This window comes from Petromyzon marinus, chromosome 55, assembly GCF_048934315.1.
Source record: "Petromyzon marinus isolate PM22_M1 ecotype Great Lakes invasive population chromosome 55, UKy_Petmar_22M1.pri1.0, whole genome shotgun sequence".
Lineage (NCBI taxonomy): Eukaryota > Metazoa > Chordata > Hyperoartia > Petromyzontiformes > Petromyzontidae > Petromyzon > Petromyzon marinus.
In genome coordinates this window covers 7,587,274-7,606,772 of record NC_133721.1, presented here as the reverse complement: position 1 = coordinate 7,606,772, position 19,499 = coordinate 7,587,274, and the positions used below count along the sequence as shown (strand labels likewise).

Here is a 19,499-nt window from a genome sequence, read left to right as displayed (position 1 = left end):
AAAAAGGTATCTTGCCATCTATTTCGACTTCCATGGTAAATCTGATGGCTGGGTGTATGGAATTGATGTGGTCGAAGAATTGGCCTTTTCCAAGACGGAGGTTCTTTGTAAGCCATCTGGCTTCCATGAGAGATTCGTTCATGAGGCTATCCACATATACAAGCACAGAGACAATTTCAACCGAGAAGATGGATTCTATCTTAGCAATCATTGGAAAGATTTGATAAATCATTTCAGTTCTTGATTGATTGTTCACGCTTACAGTTGCTTTCAGACAGCATACATAAAAAATTCGTCTCCCCCCTCCTCTTTAAAAAAAAAAAATAGATGGACTAGTCCTGGGCAAACTGCCAATCGTTGCGCGTGACGCAAACGTTATTTTTTATATAAATAAATAAATATGCCGTTTTAAAAATAAATTTATGCAAACCGACACACCTGATGATGACCGTTTGAGTTATGGTCGAAACGTCGTGAGAATTTTTTATTGTTTTATATATATTTTGTTATTCTGTTGTTTCTCTTCAACGTGACTTTACCGAAAAAACTAAGAATATGAATTACTGCAGTCACGAAAGCTTTAAATCAAAAGTTAAATGTTGTTCAATATGATCACCATGATTGCGATTTGGGTGGACTTGATGCCGAGGAATTCAGCTGCGGTGTTCTGGCGTGGAGGGTGTCTATGATCGCTATTGCAGAGGTGCAATTGCCCTTCTGAAGAAAACTTTTGAAATAAACTCTTGCCGTTTCACAAACCCTCGGTGCCCGGGCTCGTTGTGGAGTCACCCACTTCTCCGGAGGACAGAGCACAACGCAATCTCTACTCATCACCTCCAAACTTTATTACTTTTATTGTCCCACTTTCTGCCCCGCCCCGTCTCCCCCCCCCTCCCCCTGGTGACTCAGGTGCTGCTGTGGGGTCCCACTTTCTGCCCCGCCCCCTCTCTTCCCCCCCCCTTCTCTCTCCCCCTACCGCCGATACCTATATCACCTCATGCCACGGCAACTCTCTCGCCTACTTCAGCAGTTTTTTTCTTGCCGTAGTTGTCTCACCTGATGACGATTTCTTGTGTTGTGATTGAAACGTCGTGATCTATTATTTTTTTACCTACGTGACTTTACCGAAAGAACCAAAAGTATGGTGTTATTGTGTTGCGCTGTTCATTTGGAAGGCGCAGAATGGCTGACTTCGAGCTTAATTGTAAAATTGAGCTAATGGGGTGAGCTGGGCAGTTGTTTTGGCAAAGGTTGCATTCCTCATTTGGGCATAAGAAATACTTGTTTCACATGTTTATTATCCGTAAAATATGATTTTTCAAATATACATTTTGTAAATATAATTTATATTAAAATTGAATTAATAATTATTTAAGTATGTATTACGTTTATGCAGAATTATCAGGGGATGTAAAACGTGCAACAGATGTTTGGGGCAGATAGTAGATATTAAAATGTTTCTCGTGAAATCTTTGTTAAATAATATGTATGTTAAATGTTGTTCAATATGATCACCTTAATTGCGATTTGGGTGGACTTGATGCCGAGGAATTCAGCTGCGGTGTTCTGGCGTGGAGGGTGTCTATGATCGCTATTGCAGAGGTGCAATTGCCCTTCTGAAGAAAACTTTTGAAATAAAACTCTTGCCGTTTCACAAACCCTCGGTGCCCGGGCTCGTTGTGGAGTTGCCCACTTCTCCGGAGGACAGAGCACAACGCAGAGTCTCTACTCATCACCTCCAAACTTTATTACTTTTATTGTTGTCTAATTATCCGACCTGTTCCCTCTCGCAAGGATTCATGACAGAAGGAGAGGGGACAGGGCGGATCGGCTACATACGGTACAGTAAATACAAGAACTTTTTAAAGTAGGATTTGTTTTGTCTATTTGTATGTTCATGGCAATTTCATCTCGTAAAAACATAAAAAAAAAACTAAAAAATATGTATACTGTACACAACACCTTAAAAAATGTTTAGTAAAAAATGTGATAAATATGCTCTTACATAATGATGTCATGTGGCGTTTTTGAAAATCCAGCGCCCTCTTCCCCCCCAAAGCCACCGGGTAATCGATGATCTATTGCATTACACACCAGGCGTCTCCATGCAAGTGATGTCGAAATTGGAGAAATTGCTTTGTTGAGAAAAATATGGCCCCTTGGTTTCAATAAAAAAGCCTCCCACATAATATGAGAAAAAATTATTGCTGCCTGACTGGCTGACACGGGTGAATAAGTGCGTGGGGATTGTGACGTCACCATGCACGTCTGCATGAATACGTCACCCGTATCCCACTTCGCTGAGCCGGGCTTCGTGCGTGCCCATGGGAAACCGCCTCCTCCACACTCGCCCCTCCCTCCACCATCGCCCCTCCCTCCACCCTCGCCCCTCCCTCCACCAATCTCCCTCCCTCCACCCTCGCCCCTCCCTCCACCCTCGCCCCTCCCTCCACCCTCGCACCTCCCTCCACCCTCGCCCCTCCCTCCACTCTCGCCCCTCCCTCCACCATCGCCCCTCCCTCCACCTTCGCCCCTCCCTCCACCATCGCCCCTCCCTCCACCCTCGCCCCTCCCTCCACCATCGCCCCTCCCTCCACCTTCGCCATTCACTCCACCCTCGCCCCTCCCTCCACGTTGGTTGTTAATCCCGCGTATATTCTCGGATAAGTGCTGGCTAAAATGAAGGCAGGGTCTGCCCGCGTGATGCAACCCCGAGCCGCTAATGGTAATGATATAAACATATTGAACACTCACAAGGCCAGACACAAAATCACTGCCACCTGCCAGTTAAATATCCTTGTTTTCTGAGTTGTCAAAACTGGAGCTCAATTATAGTACTGTAATGAGTCAATTACTAAGTGGATTCAAGGCCGTAGCCATGGAGTCAACATTGGGAGGGACCAAATATTCCAGGGTGTCTGGGGGTCCCAACCCAGAAAGTGGATTCAAGGCCGTAGCCATGGAGTCAACATTGGGAGGGACCAAATATTCCAGGGTGTCTGGGGGTCCCAACCCAGAAAAATATCTAAATTTTAAGACTCATTTCCTGCCTGAAATATAAAAGAATTCACTAACACATGGGATGGACTTTTTATTTATTTTTTACAATGTCTAATAGTGTATTGTATTACATCGCTCTGTTTTTACTTTTTTTACCATTTCTTGTTTCATTGTATGTAATGGCAGAGATTAGGGATTAATAAAGTACAACCATAACCACAATCATATAAACAAATCGATGCATTGATTTATATGAAGACAATTCCAGATATTGTAGCCAAGGTTTAGCAAATTGTTGTTCTCATTTACATAGCATAGCAATTATTTTTGTAACAATATATTGGGGGGGACATTTTGAGCATATTTGAATATTGGAGGGGGAAGTGTGTGTCCCCCAATATATATTATAATCACGGCCTTGAGTGGATTCATTTGTCCACGTGCACTCATTATTCACTGATCACCATTGTTCTATTGAAATTAGTCAATTGATATTGTTCTACTGTAGTCAATTGATAAGTGGATTCATTTGTCCACGTGTACTTCTTATAGTATCCACTGATCATTGCTCTATTGTAATGAGTCAATTGATATTCTTCTTTGGTTCTTTCGGTAAAGTCACGTAGAATGAGAATAAAATAATAAATTGATAAAATACGTGACTTTACCGAAAGAACCAAAGAAGATGAATCATTGCAGTCACGAAAGCTTTAAATCGAAAAATCAATTGATATTGTTCTACTATAGTCAATCGATAAGTGGATTCATTTGTCCACGTGCACTACACCCTGCATTATTTACTGATCACTATTGTTCTATTGTACCGCCGAAATGATGGCAATAAGGGACACGCCTCACATGAACGATTTCCCGGCTGGGCTCTTCCAGTCCTAAGGATATAAAAGCAGATTCGGTAACACAGGGCCGTGAGCAGTGCATCATTGTGCGGTGGTGTTCACTGGTCTGGTTGTAGCGGGCAGTTTATTTGGGTGCCTGTGGTTGTGTGAAAGCGTCATCATGCTGGAATGTGTAGCAGGTTTGTCTGAAACGTGCCTTGTTCAATCTTAACTTTGTGGTGATTTGCTGTCCATATTCGAAGTGTATCCTTTTTAATAAGATGCTTCCTTTGGTCGCTTGAATTCGCTAGACGTGGATTATTCCCTCTATATCAGTCAGAAGCTATAAAATGCCAGTGTGCAGATCGCCGAATTTGAAACCATCCGTGTGTACTGTTCTTGGTTTTGTATTAATGATATTAGCAGACTTCTTGTTAGGTTCATTGAAATAGCACACCGCAAGCAATTAAATCATTTTTAGGTCGGCGTATGTGGGCCTGTTTATTTATTCCCGATGTTTTAATAAAAAGGTTATTCTAGTCTACGATGGTGTAGACTCGTCCATAACCAATTGAAAAGCGACACCCCCCCCCCCCCCCCCCCCCCCGTCTTGCTGTGCTGCAGGAGAAGTGGAGACTCTGTACAAGCTGACGGTAGCCACGGGCGATACACTGTTCTCGGGCACCATGAACTTTGTGTATGCAACTATCATTGGCTCGGCAGGCCAAAGCAATAGGCAGCTTCTGGACCACTTCGGACTGGACCTTTGCCCCGGGGCGGTGAGTAGCTTCATTGTGTATCTAATCGGCTTGTGGGAATAAGCACTACGCACTACAGCTTGCTCTGTCCTAGCTTCTGACTGAATTGCCTGGCAAATGCCAGATTGCATGCTAAGGATGGGTTGAGCCTGGGTAGTGCTTGGATGGGTGACCACCACGATACGCACGGCTTGTGGAATAGGCTGCAATGATCGGTGGGTTCCTGAAGAGCGCATTCGTGCTGAATGTAATCTCGTTCTTCTGTTGAAAGTGCGATGAAACAAGTACATGCATGGGCAATACTCTTGACCCTGTGGTTTGAATGTGCCGTGTTGCCTTGGGCTGTTTTTGGCTGGTGGGGGGAAGGGGGGGGATGGACGCAATTTCTCCTTTGTAATACCTGAAACTAACACTTCATGTGCATGTTCACCTTTCGAGCAAAACTAGGTCTGACATCTACGATCCTTTTTGATGTTATGGCCAGATTGACATCTACAGCATTCCAAGCAAGCTTGACATTGGCGACATCCGAATGGTTCGTCTGGAGAAGGAGGCGTTCCTGGTGAACGACTCGTGGTTCTGCCGCTACGTGGAGGTCACCGCTCCGGGTGGCCGTGTGCACCGGTTCCCTGCCAACCACTGGCTCGAGCAGGGCTCCATGGAGCTACGGGAGGGGCTTGGTAAGATGTGGGTGTTGGCAGATCGCCATTTTTTTTGCATTGGTCTCTACACGCATGGAGATGGTACAATTCCATTAAATGCTTATGGTCTAGCATTAAACCAAGGTTCCTTGTGGTTTTGAGGTGGCACGTATCTCTTGCACTATCCCTTTTTCTTACTGATTTCCCACAATTCCACCCAGGTTGTGCAATCGGCTAACGAAAGATGACGCCTTAATTTGGTTCCCCTCTAATTATACTTCTGTCTGCATATGGAACTACATCCCTGAACAGTTGGCGAAATCACTTGTGTTCAGGCCTTTTTCAAATGCTGTCCACATGGCCGTCAAGACCTCTCCACGTGATTCTTAATTCTGCTGCGCAACAGTTCCCGCCCACAATGTAATTTAAAAGCTAGAATTTGACTTTGCAAGTTGTTGGGTACGTTCAACTCGGTGTTGTGGCTACCAGACGCGTGTTTTGCACTTGCTTCCACCCCTCGCATTGCAGGAATTCTGCCACAGCACGAGACCTTGGCTCAACTAAAGGAAAAGAGGGCTGAGGAATTGTCTGCGAGACGGCACTTGTTGAGGTTTGAGGCACAAGTTATTCATGGTCTCGTGCGTGTCCAATTGCATTGCAAATTGCTACGAATACACTGTTAGACTTGCTGTCATCCTTTGCCAAAAAATATCTAGAAACAACCAAGGTTAGTTGGAATTGTCTACTGTGTTCTGGTGTTGTATATGTCGGTTATGAAAATTTTGAAATAATAAATTAAATTATATTTGGAAAATTGCGTAATTATCAGAAATTATTAATTGAGAATTGTTTATTCTAGAGATAATTGTATTAATGTATGCGAATGGGGGTGATTATGCTAATGCGATCCCTTATGATAATTAGGCCCCGTATTGCTGAGGAGGGTCGGGTTATCAATCGGGATCATACAATTAGTCGTATTGCGTTATGCAGGTGTGCTGTAAGTAGGTAGGATTAAACTCTGCTTCGTTTAATTTCGTATTAACGCTCGACAATACAATTCTCGCTTTACAATTTACCGAGTGCATTATAGTTTGTTAATTCAGATCTCAACGCAGAATACAGTTGTTGCAGATAATATTTATTATGCTTGAAACGTACAACCACTTCTGCGTTAATCAATTTTATTTTCTAACTAAACCTTAACTCTAAAAGATGCAACTCTCGGCTTGGAATTATCAATGCAGTACCAACACTAACCGTCAATGATTGCGTTGTCTCACTTTGGCGACGGCACATGTGATTAATTCCACTGCCTAACGCGAGCTCAGCTGGTGAGAGGGTCGTTAAACATGCATGCTATTCTACACAAACCTTAACCCTATAATATGCAAATTCGTACACTTGAAATTGGCCACATTACTGCACTCATTCGTTGATCCATATGCAACATTATGCAATTAAAAAAACGAACGACTCAAATACTAAGTAGCAGTATCCCTGTAACTCGATGGCAACAATGTTCTTCACAATCCGTTGATACTTAATGTGCCCCCTTTGGAATGTCACACTTCTTGATTGTCCCGATATGAGCATCTTCTTGACGCCAATGCCGGGTGGTGCGTCTGAGTGGGGGAGGGTGATACGAATGGCTTTGTTCTCTTGTTCGGTGTCAGCTTTGCTCATGCTAGCAGATAAAGGCTCTTTCCGCTGCTGGATGAGCCAGCACACGCGTGGCCGCTGGCACTTGATGTAGAAATACAAGTCTTTGAGCGATACTTCGTCTTTCAGCTCCCAACTCGTGCTCGTTTATACATAACTACTCGGCGAACCTTGCCATCCTGTGATCATGGGGCCACCCCCGGCCTGCCACTCGCTGCCCTCTTCAGTAGATCTTGAGCTGATCTGCCGGTTGAACTTGCTGTGCCTTGTTGAACTGGTCTGTCAAGATGCTGGTTGAGCGATTACATTCGAAAAATCTCCACTCTGGGTAGTGGGAGGGGGGGGCGTTGCTTGTGTGTGTCATCCCATCAAGACATCTGCATCCATTGATCACCGTCCCTGCCCCAAGGTATCTCTTCATCCATGGGGTACAGATGGCTCCGTCTTTGCAACAAGCAATTTCCTCGCTCTGGTGTTAAATTCCTGTTATCCTGCACTGTGGGAAGACTAAGGCGGCCGGGAGGTTCTTTCTCTCTCTGGCTAGCCCTCGGTTTAACGTCGCTCATATCATTTAGTTTTGTTTAACCAAGATTTGTAGTTCCGATTTTATCTGGAGGTTGGATATATAGCTTAGTTTGGACGTGCGCTTTCGTGATTGCAGGAACTCGTGTACTTTGGTTCTCTTGGTAAAGTCACGTACACAGAAGATACAATGCGTGGCTTAAATTAGGTTGACATAAAATAAGTAATAAGACTTATTCTTATAGCCAAACTCTCTTTTTTCTGAAGAGAAAAAAAAATCAGTTGTAATGTTTGTTTGCCCTGTGTCTGATTCTGGGAATTTGAGCCGTTCTTTGGTGCTCTGGAGATTCGCAGATAACAACCGCTCTTTGTCCTGCAGTTTATTATTTATTTTTAATGGCCTTTTTACGATCTCCATCTGGCTGCTCCTACGTAGCGGGATTTATTTAAAAAATTACTGGCTATTATTCATATCAATTTTGGAACAGGACTATCCAACACTGGGTAATTCAAAATGCTTAAAGAGGTGGAACTACGTTTTCCCACCGTTTCTTTTCAATGGTGTGCTCTTAATCTGTTTCACCTTCCTAATTGGGTTTTATTACACTCGGTTCTGGAATCGTGACCGTTAGCCCCTTTGTCAGTTGGCCAGCTGCCGATTACAAAAATGGGCAATCTAATTTTGCCACCCATATTGTAGTGACCAGTGTGTACCAAAAACCCTGGCCTTGACACCTAAACTATTGCGGCCTGCTTTTGATTTTCTGCAGGTGGCTAGAATGGCAAGCTGGGCTTCCCCTTGGAGTCGACAGCAAATCCTTCCTTGACTTGCCCTGCGATACCCGTTTTGATGATGAGAAAAGTGCCGATTTCAACTTGTCCTTTCTGCAAAGGTAAAGACACCATTTGTTTGCCACACTACTGTTACCATTTTGTTAGACATGTTGCTAGCTTTGAATTCTGTTCAAATGTCCCTGATTGGTCTGACTGCACTTTTGTACTTGTCGTTTAGTGTCCAAGATTTGGGTTTGAGGGTGTTCATGAACCTCGATGGCATGTCTTGGACGAAGATAGAAGACTTCCGTCGCTTATTTACAAGGGTCAAGAGTGAAATTGCAGGTTTGCACGGTGGGGTAGCTATGGTTTGAGTGGTAAACTAAGTCGAGGGTTGACTCCATAATTACATCTAAGATCCGATCCTGCTGGTTTTTCACCTACTTTGTGGAAATTAATGGCGCCACACCGTCCCCTCCAGTAGCTTGCCATACCCTTTTTTTATAATTGATTGCGAGACTTAATTTGAAGTAATGGTGTACATGTACACAACTGACCTGCGGTTTTAAATTGTAGCCCTGTATGTGGCATCTGTTCCACGTTTTTCTGCTATCTCCCGTTGTGCAGAGTATATTTCTCACCACTGGGATCAAGACTGGTTCTTCGGTTACCAATTCATGAATGGTGTCAACCCTGTTCTCATCAAACGCTGCACCAAGCTGCCTGAGAATTTCCCTGTCACCACGAACATGGTGAAGAGCAGCCTGGTCCGTGAATGCTCCCTTGAAGACGAGATCAAGGTGCTGTAAAGATCTCCCAATGCTTTAATTTGAAACTTGCCCCTAATAACCTTGTGCAGACCATAGCTTAAGCGCATCACTACAGTGGTGATGACCTGTGGGATTATTTTGTGTGCATGTTCACAGCACGGCAATGTCTACATTGTGGACTACCAGTGCCTTGATGGAATTCCTGGCAATACATTCAACCATTCCAAGCCCTTCTACCTAGCAGCTCCCATGTGCCTGCTTTACGTCAACAAACAGGGGCAGCTGCTGCCTATTGCTATACAGGCAAGTTGTGCATTTTGCGCTCGTGCTAGCATCCTGGCAATGGTATCTTTTGTTATCAACAGGGCCACATCTCTGACTTGTGTACTCCTGCCATAGATGGCACTAGCTCTCCCCTTGCCAGTGGGTTGGGTAATTATGGCATTCCTGCATTGGCTTGTGGGTATTAGTAAAGACCAAGTTACCCTAATCGTTTCATCCACTGTACAATAACAGTCCTGGGTGCATTGTGTACTTTGGCAAGTACATGGCCAACTGTACTGCAATCATAGACAAAGTGATAGTCAAAACTTTTATGTTTTTACAAACGTATGAATAACAGTTTGTAAAGTTGGCAACAGGTACACACTCAATGTACCTACTAATCTATTCATTCTAGTAACCATGTCGTACATGAGACAATGAAAACATCGGACATAGCAAGCTTCGGTACGAACAACTGTGGCTTTACACAAACAATATTCTGCTGCTCCTACCACCATGCATCCACAGCTGCAGCAAAAGCCATCGGCGGATAACCCCATCTTCTTGCCGAGCGACTCTGCGCACGACTGGATGCTGGCCAAGATGTGGGTTCGTTCCATGGACTTTCAGATCCATGAGATCTCCACGCACTTGCTCAAGACCCACTTGCTGGCCGAGGTGTTCACCATGGCCACCTTGCGGCAGCTGTCTACAATGCATCCTGTCCATAAGGTGAATCCATGGTTTTAATGTTGGCGTTAATAGCATGGGAGACTGCTAGTGACACAGTTATCCACTGCTAGCTTGTATTTTTAAAATGCATGTGGTGCTCGTCACCATCCTGGCAGTCCTTATACTGCCTGTCAACCAACAAGGCTTGTTTGTCTGGAGATGTGGTCTCTGCATTCTTAGATCTTGCCCAATACTCTGGTCATTTTTGTGAAGGTTAATTTTTACACTTGTGGGTTGTGTGGAACCATCCTTCCAGAATGTAGTGACTCCTTTTCTAGTAAACCTTTATCCAAATACATTTCCTCAATGTCATGTACATGTACCAAGACATGAAATGACTTGTGCACAGGACTTGCCCTCTCCTTTTTAAGGACTTGAAAGTGCATTCTTAAAGTGACATTAATTAAATTAAGCCTATTGCCAGCTAATACACATGGTCATCTGATTTTCTGACCTGCTTACGCATAGCTCCTGTATCGCCACCTGCGTTTCACCCTGGAAATCAACGTGCGTGCACGGACGCAACTTGTGGGCACAGGAGCCTTTGTGGATCAGGTGAGGGTTGTGGTTTTTACGAGCCTTTTGAAATGAGTTGCCATTTAAGCCACGGCATCAAAGCCTCCGAGGCAGTCTTCTAATCCAACAATCTTACTTCTGCTGCATGAGCTCATTTTGTCATTGCTCCGTCTCCTGGATATCATCCAATGCATTCCATTGTTTAGCTGCTTGATGTTCACAATCCATTTACAGGAACTCAATCGTCCTAATATTCTTTCCAATGCGGTGTTTGACATTGCTCACACTCTTAACATCCTGGTATAATACCAAGCGTGCATCTACCCGATTCTGTGCACGTTTCCAAGTTTTAGGCACACGATACCAGCAAGTACTTCAACCTGCTCCTTTAATTTCATTTTGCTTTGTCCCTACTGACTATATCCAATAGTTTTAATAGCAAGAATGTAAGCTTTTGTTACACCTGTCCTCCAACTTTTCGGCTACCATTTTAAATTATAGTTGCCCAATTCATGCCCATACAGTGACCATGGTAAATCTCTCCTTCCCCTATTGGCCCTCAATACCTTAATGCAATTTTCCAAAGACTGACCCAACTTTGAAAGTTGCCACCTTTTGGCTCCTTTTGCATCACCATGCATATCGACACGTCCGAGTACTGCAGTGTCTTTCAATGGTAAGGCTTCAAATGACACGATCTTGAAATGTACTTGTTCAGGCGCTGTCAATTGGGGGCGGTGGCCATTTCAAGCTTGGTGGCAAGGGCTTGAAGGCGCTCACCTACAGACATCTGTGCATCCTGAAGGATGTGGCAGATCGAGGTGTTGGTGACTTGCCCAGCTACTACTACAGGGATGATGCCTGCAGCATCTGGAAGACCATTCACAAGTAACCAGACCGACTATACGCTGGTGCCGGTGGTTTTATGTGCACGATGATGAAAATGCTATTGGTGGGCACGTGCAACCGACTTGCAAAGGCAGTTCAGATATCAATTTTTTTGAGACCCAATTTATGAGTTGATACACTTTGACTTCATTTCCTCCCTTTCAAAACAGGTTTCTGACTGGTTCTTTCGGTAAGCATGTAGGTAGAAAAACTAAGATCGAGACGTTGTAATCGTCTTCAGGTGTGAGTGAGACACGGGCTGCTGAAACAAGTCCTATATATACACAGCTGGGGGAGGGGGGCGAGAGCTTCTGCCTAAGCGAGTAAGAATTCCAAAGATGGGAACTGATGTGGGTGATGCACCTCCATGACAGAGCCGAGGAGGTAGCTATTGTAATGTCAGAGATTAGCATGTCAATATGTAGTGACGGTATATCCACCACCTAGGGGATTGACGTGTGCAATAGGAAATGCATGCGCGCACAACAACATCACAGCCAGTTAGTCTGCTAAACGAGAGCCACCGCCACATCGAAAGAAAGGGAGCAACGTTGGCTTTGTTAGTGGGTCGCCTACGTGACCTTTAACGAAAGAACCAACGAGTTGATTCCTGCAGCCACAAGCTTAAAATAATAATTTAATGGCATGATGCTGCCTACCCCCGGGTAAATGGATGTATTTTCCCCAACTTGGTATATTTGTTATCCTAGGAATGATACAAGGGACTTTAAACACTACCACAATTCCAAAATGTTCCGTTATTGAACTTGATTTGAGACTAAGGTCACTTCAGTTCCTGTGGCTTTCATCTTAACAGATGAAAGCACCATTACGTTGTTGTGCAGGTTTGTCGACAAAATACTTGCCATCTTCTACAAACGTGACGAAGACGTGAGAGGTGACGCTGAACTTCAAGCATTCGTTGACGACATCAACCATGCCTTGCTAAGCAACCCATCCAATGGTAATTAAGCAGCCCTGCAATTATGTCCTAGCACTTGCTGGAGGAAAGGTGTTTTCTACCAGGTCATTGGCATGCCCTTCCATGCTGGCCAGACCACTTGTTTGAGGATGGAAATGCATTACTACACCAGGTTGCAACCTGGTTTTAGTCAACAGGTGTATCCTGGCATTCTTGGCCACATAATATTAAAGGTGTGCCCATGACTTGCCATGAACTTGCAAGCAACCTCTAGCAAAACCAGTGTGCTAACAAAGCCACCATCATGCCATGCATCAATTTTTATTTTGGCCCAAGGACCACTGCCACATGCAAAGGTTTCTATGGACCCCAGCCCTGGTGGCAAAAAAATAAATTATCTAAATGCCAGTAATACAACATACTGCATTACCATAACTTTTTTCGTGCGGCTACTCGCATTTTTTGAAGGGCATTTAGATCTTGGAATGCTTTACCCTAATATCAACTAATTTAATAAATATCAATGACATTCTGTTCATTTCTGGATTGGTATTTGGACCACTTGTCCCTGAACCAGGCCGAGAACCACTGCTCTCGGCAATAGCAAGACAATTGCTATAATTTCAAACGAGGGGATATTTGAGCTTGCAGGTTTTACTGTCCAAGCATTGTTTTAACGCAACGTCATCGCTCGCTGCTCCTTTTAACATTGGTTCTGTGCTGCAGGATTTCCTACCAAGTTCACATGTGTGTCAGAGTTGAGTGAATTCCTCACCATGGTGGTGTTCCTGTGCTCTGCCCAGCATTCTGCCGTCAACTATGGCCAGGTAACGTAAATTCGGATGTTTGTTTTTTGAACGAAAGCCCTTGCAAAGTGGTGTTCTGTTTATTGCTGACTTTAGTATTAAAAAAAATGCTCTTCCCACCCTTACCGTGTGCTGCAGTTTGACTTCTATGCATGGATCCCAAATGCACCCAGTGCCATGAGGAAACCACCTCCAACCACCAAGGGTGTGGTGGACATGCCTTTCATCCTGCAGACACTGCCTGATGTGCAGGTGTCTTGTATTTCCATGGCAATCACCTGGGTGCTTAGCCGCAGTGCTGCAGAGGTAGGTGCTAGTTCCTGCATTTGCAATGTGGATTAAGGTTACGTCGGTCTAAATCCAGACTTAAAGCTTTCGTGACCTGCATAAATTCCTGTTCTTTGGGTCTTTTTGGTAAATTCGTGTAGATGTGTTGCAATCCAAGCATTGTAATTTGTACATACCTAAGTGATCGTCATCAGGAAAAGCTGGCTGGCCTCTAAAGGAAAACCATTTATAAAGGTTTGAAATGGGTATAGCTCAAGTGTTCGGCTGCCTGGGCAGGACAGTTAATGTTAATCTAAATGGTAATCGTGGAGGGCATTGCTGGTGGTGGGTTTTCCACCAATTAAAGGATTGGCAGGTATAAAATTGCAACATTTACAGCCAGTTCATGGCTTAAAAGATTACAATGACCTTTTTAGGTATGCTTGTCCTGAAAGGGCAGCCACTGAACCCTGCCTAGTGGCTAACATGCATAACTAATCTTGGAGGTGGGTGTACCAACACTTTACCCAATCCACGATCATCTGATGGGCCAACTTGTGCAAGTTGTATACCATATAATGCTGTGATTTTTTTTTTTAAGCTGCTGCACTGGAAGGTTAGACTTCGAACCCATGTCTTGGTTAAATCAAGTCTACTAACCATTATACAACGGTCACCTTTGTAAAGACGGTATCCTTTTTAAAACCTTGATCCATGATTTAGCAACCTCTTCCTGCTGCATGGAACTTCTATTGACCTAATTACAAGGGGGTCAACCAATGTCTTGAATGGTGTCTGTTTTTTTCATGAAATGCATGCAGAAAACCCTTGGAACTTTCCCAGATGAACCTTTCCAGAACCCAGATGCCCTCAAGGCCATGCAAGAATACCAATCCGACCTCGAGGTGATTACAAAATCCATTGTTGAAAGAAACAAGACCCTTCCCATCAAGTATCCCTACCTGAAGCCTGACAAGGTGGCCAACAGCATCACAATCTAAATGATGGGGGAAAAACCTGAGGATTAGATTTTTTTCATTTTCCTGCCTTGTCCTTGTGTGCTGAGGGACCAAATCGCGGTTTTGGTCTATGGAAGCTTTAACATTTAAATTTGCAATGCAATCTTGGATGTTTTCTAGTCTGTGCCCTTCCTTAGGCTTAAATGCACGTAACACTTAATTGAACAGGGTCCTGGAGACCCATACAAGATTTCAATGCAAAAATGTGCCACAATGGTGAATTTTAAGATGTTGAAGGAAATCTGACACTGACATTGATTTTCCGTGTGGTTTTCACAACTGTTGTGCCTTGCACTGTCCACGTTGCAAAAATGAAAAATAAAATCTCAACATTCTGCAGTATTGTGCATTTGGCTCTTTGCAATGCAGCAGTAGGCTGGTCTGCCATGCCCTCTGCTGCCATCGCCTTGCCTGTGCCTCGATCGTCCTGGCTGTGATCGTCCTCCTTGGGCACTGGGGGTAGTCGTCGAAAATTGACTAAACCAATAGTTCTCTGGCATGATCTTGCTCCACGCTTTGAAACTAGAAATCCAGGCGATGCCGTTCACACATGGTGGGTTTATTGAATCTGCCACCACGAGTGGACTATCTGAAACGACCAAATATGCCAACTCCACGCCCCATGCCTCTATCAAATCCCTGTGCCACGCAGAGCCAATTCTAAAATCTACAACTACATGCAAAACTGCATTTGTAACTCGTGCTTCCGAGGGGACATTTTAAGCCCTCTGCTTTACCAATTAATAGTATAATGAAACTATTTGAACTTGTCACACCTTGTTCGATCACCATTTCACTCGTCCATTGTTTAAAACAAAACTCCCCTGAGCACTCGCACACTAAAAATGCTAGTAAATATATTGCCTAAAGCAGTAACGTCCTCCCACTTTCCTGCAAAAACCCCACCAGTTTACACTATTCAAAATAAATTGATCTCGTACCTGAAACGACTCCCCTTCAAGCCCCACACGGCACTAGAATCCATGCGCATATGGGATTAATTGCAATTTTTAAATTATTTGCACTTGCACCAAAAGTAACATTTCTCAAACTCGCAACGAAACTTAATCCCAAACCGTCATTGTAAAGATTTCGGGTTAGGCTGTTACTAAAATAATACTTTATCCCCATCCATTATTTAGATTCTAGTTTATTGGTTACACGCTGTTTTACGGAGCTTCCTCATTCGGCGTCTCACCTGTGCCACGCCGACTCTTGCACCAAATCGATTTGTGATCGTGTCCAATCTCTCAAATTGGTCATCATCCTGAGCACTGTAAAAAATGTTCAAAAGAAAATGGGGTATTAAACTGAAGCATGCAAATATGCACCATTTGACAATTACATAACCACACAGGTTACACCTAGGGTTTGCTTGCCACCTTTAATGTGTCTTTGGCTCCAGATAAGTACCTAGCCATTCTACATTTCCTTAGCTTAGCAATACTAATGTAGTATAGCACTTGACACCCAGAAGACCTGGGCGGGGGATCAATAACCACCCGGCGACGGTGAGACCTCTACATCTTTAGCCCTGCGGCGGCAGCTGGCATCTCGTCCACACAGGCTCATACCTCTCGCCAACAGCGACCCTGCCGTCGTTATGGGGTCCCCGATTAAGTACCCCTTGGTGGCTCCTCCCCCTAGCTCGGACCTGCCTTTGTTCCCCAAGGTACCCCCTTAACACCCGTGACATTATTCTCAGCCGTCAACCCACTCACACCTCCCTGTGTACGCCATCCCAGCTGTCAACATCCCCTTATGAAAGAAATCTAGACGACCCCTACGACAAACAGTAAAAACGTCACAAAACAACAACACTAACACTAAACCCCCAAGCTAACATCCCTATAGCCACAACATAATTTAATACCCAACAACCCAAAAATGCAACAAAAAACCCAAAGGAATGACCATCTGCGAGGAAAACAATACCGGATGGCCAACGTCAAAAGAGTCCCTCCAAAGTGTCCCGCTGCGCTCGTCACACTAATGGCGCCGGCCTGCTCCCCCTCCCCCGCAAGCAGCAAGGTCCCTTGCGCAGTGGCGGAGCACTCTGTAGCGCGTTGGCTTACCCCACAAGCACAAAGCAGGCGGCCCCCCCAGACTCTAGACGTCGGGAACCATCTCCTTGAACGTGGCTCCTCTCGCTCTCAACAGCCCAGGTCCCTTCCCTGCTCTTCTCACTCGAATCGCGGGGAGAAAGGCACACCCCGCTCGCAGTCGCAGGGCTCCAGCGACGCTTCGCCAGGCCGGCCCGGCGCAAGAGGCGTGGCAGACTGCAGCGAACACGTGGTGGCAGACGCACAGCAGCAGTAATGGCGCCCGGTTGCTGCGTTGCATGTTGAGAAAAAATGGCGCCCGATTGCTGCGTTGCATTTAAAATGGCGCCCGGATGTGCGTCATATTCAAAATGGCGTCCGGATGCTGCGACGTGTCCGCACCAAATGGCGGGAACCATTACTTCACCAGCACTCCTTCCAAACTTCATTCTGCTCTTAAAAATAACACCATCTGCGAACTGCTGCTATTCGTCCAGGGTTCACCGCTCTTCATCCTTTAACAGAAAATACTTGTGCAAATTATGAATTCTACTTTTCTTATTTCTGGGTGGTATTGAGCTTCATCCTGGCCCAAATGCCAGATTTTTCTGGCAGAAAAGGTGTTGGTGTTCTACATGTCAACATCAGAGGACTTGTGATTAAATTAAGTCAACTAAAACTAGAAGTGGCAAATCTTGATCTGGACATTTTTTTGCCTAACAGAAACAATTCTCACTCCTGCCATCAATGACTTGCAGATTACGATTGACAACTACAACCTTATTCGGCTTGACCGAGGATCTAAAGGAGGTGGAATTGCCATCTATGTTTGTAATACTATTGCACGCTCACCAGCTCACTCTTTGTTTAAAAAAATGTTACTTTGAAGGTTTGGCTCTCAGAATAACTCTCCCAAATAATCAACAGATATTGGTAGTGTGCTGCTATAGACCGCCTAGCAGGAAGAATGTTGAAGCTGCATCTGCACTGAGAGAGCTTTTTGGGGGCCTCTCTAAAGGTGAAATAGTTTTAGATCTAAATTGGAATTGGCTAAACCCGCCGGCCGGGGCCACAAATTTTACAGATGAATTTAACCTGTTTCAATTAATAAATAACCCCACAAGACCCAACCTAAAAAAGTCCGGGACAGTCAACTCTGCTTGACGTCCTATTAACAAATGCCCCTCAATTTCGCACTGACTGGTGTTCTGGGTATTAAACTTAGTGATCACTCCTTCATTTTTGGGGTGAGATCATCAGCCAGACCCAAAGCCCCCCCTAAAAATGTTGAAAAGCACTCTTTGAGGCACTCAGGCATTTCCTAATTATGTGCTTCACTCGGATATTGACAAGGTATGTGATATCCCCAACCTGACTACGGCTTGGGAGACTTTCAGGTACACGTTTCTCCAAATTGTTAACAAACATGCTCCGTTGGTTAGATTTAAAAATAAAGGCAACCGCCCACCATGGTATGATCCTTTGATTACAAAGCTCATGAAAACTAGGGACAAGGCTTGGGCATGTGCTCAGAAAAGTAATTTGGTAAATGACTGGCTAGATACAGGATTTTAAGGAATAGATGCGTCAAAAAAATACGGCATGCAAAAAATGCCTACTTTTCCTCCACTCTCCTGGAATCACATGGAAATGCCAGGATTTTTTGGAAAACAATCAAATGTATCGAAAAGGCATTCAAAACAGACAATCTGCCCGTTGAGCTTAACCGAAATGGGGAATATTTTTCAGATCCCAAAAAAATAGTTAACATTTTTAACCTTTTTTGATAATGGATTGGGAGTCACCACTGCTCGTGCAAATTCCTACACCCCTGTCCAAACATTAAACGAATTTAGTTTCCAGCAAATCCACGAAAGTAATGTGCTGAAACAACTGTCCTACCTCAAAGGGTCCTCCTCTACCGGAGCAGATCGTTTTCCCGTCTTTGCTCTACTAACTGTTGGTCACCTAATATACAAACCTATAGCCCATATTTTCAACCTGTCCATCAAAGAAGCATCAGTTCCTCTAGAAAGGAAACATTCCTATGTCCGTCCAATTCACAAAGGGGGCCCTAAAAATGATCCCAATAACTACCGACCTATCTCAAGCTTGATTCCATCTATCACTCGGGCTTAAGATTTGCATTGAACTGCCCATATAGGGCCATAATAATTCATAATAATTAAGGACCTATATGGGCCTACGTGTTAAACTGCCCACATAGGATTCACCACTGTGATCTCTACATTGGGTCAAACTTAACATCTCTTAATGTTCGACGGCTTGTGCACTAGATCTTATTTATTCACGATGTACTTACAAAAAAATCCGCAGACTACCTACTGGATCTCCTCTCTATTTCAAAGAACAAATTTGACCTCAGGTCTTCACTCATTTACCAGCTTCACATTCCCTATTGCCGTACAAAAACCGGAGGAAGGGATTTTGCTATTGATGCCCCCACGGTCTGGAATGCTATTGCCAATAAACTGCAACTTGAATCACTACCTTTGAGATCTTCACTCAGAACTGCTCTGGAGGAGTTGTACACTCCTAGCTGCCACTGCTATTCAGTGGCCTAAAATAAAATAAAATGTTTCGCTCCGGATGACCGCTGCAAAGTATTATCTGTATTTTGATTTAGTGTGCTGATCTTAAAGGTGCATTGAAAAATGTGATACTCTGACTGATGCTCCTGTTGTTGTGGAGTGACTCATGCAGCCAGCTATGGCTCTAGGGTTTGTGTGTTATATGTTATTTATGTAGTTTATTGTAAAAAAATTCGGCCACAGTCCGTATGATCACTGTTATATTGTATTCATGGCTTTGTATTGGTGATTTCGAAAAGTTTTTTGGTTTGGCCATGTTTTTGTTTATTGTAGTACAGAAGTAGACTGATGGCCTTAATCTCAGTTGTCTTGTGGTTGTTGTTGTTTGACTTGCATCCCACTGGGATTTTTGCACAGAGCATTGGTGTACGGTGCTATTTCAGGAATATTTTGATGTTTTTTTTCCTGGATTTTCTGTTTGTACAGTCACATAGTCACTTTAAGATGTTTTCTTGTTCATGTTTTTGT

At 44.1% G+C, this 19,499-nt stretch overlaps 1 protein-coding gene across 1 annotated transcript; it reads left to right on the top strand.

Annotated features, from left to right (window-relative positions):
- The first annotated feature begins 3,919 nt into the window (after window positions 1-3,919).
- On the top strand, window positions 3,920-14,716 carry LOC116954498 (polyunsaturated fatty acid 5-lipoxygenase-like). The gene is made up of 15 exons (XM_076052311.1): window positions 3,920-4,036; window positions 4,461-4,615; window positions 5,079-5,274; window positions 5,764-5,845; window positions 8,190-8,312; window positions 8,432-8,538; window positions 8,821-8,993; window positions 9,120-9,266; window positions 9,756-9,959; window positions 10,428-10,514; window positions 11,194-11,363; window positions 12,209-12,327; window positions 13,012-13,112; window positions 13,230-13,397; window positions 14,180-14,716. Exons 1-15 carry the CDS (start codon window positions 4,018-4,020, stop codon window positions 14,357-14,359), a joined length of 2,031 nt encoding a protein of 676 aa, XP_075908426.1. The 5' UTR covers window positions 3,920-4,017; the 3' UTR covers window positions 14,360-14,716.
- The last annotated feature ends 4,783 nt before the right edge of the window (window positions 14,717-19,499 follow it).

Excerpts from the sequence above, each read along its gene's own strand:
- LOC116954498 (XM_076052311.1), top strand. Across the intron at positions 4,616-5,078 it reads TGGACCTTTGCCCCGGGGCG|ATTGACATCTACAGCATTCC; the intron begins GTGAGTAGCTTC and ends TGTTATGGCCAG. Across the intron at positions 9,960-10,427 it reads CAATGCATCCTGTCCATAAG|CTCCTGTATCGCCACCTGCG; the intron begins GTGAATCCATGG and ends GCTTACGCATAG.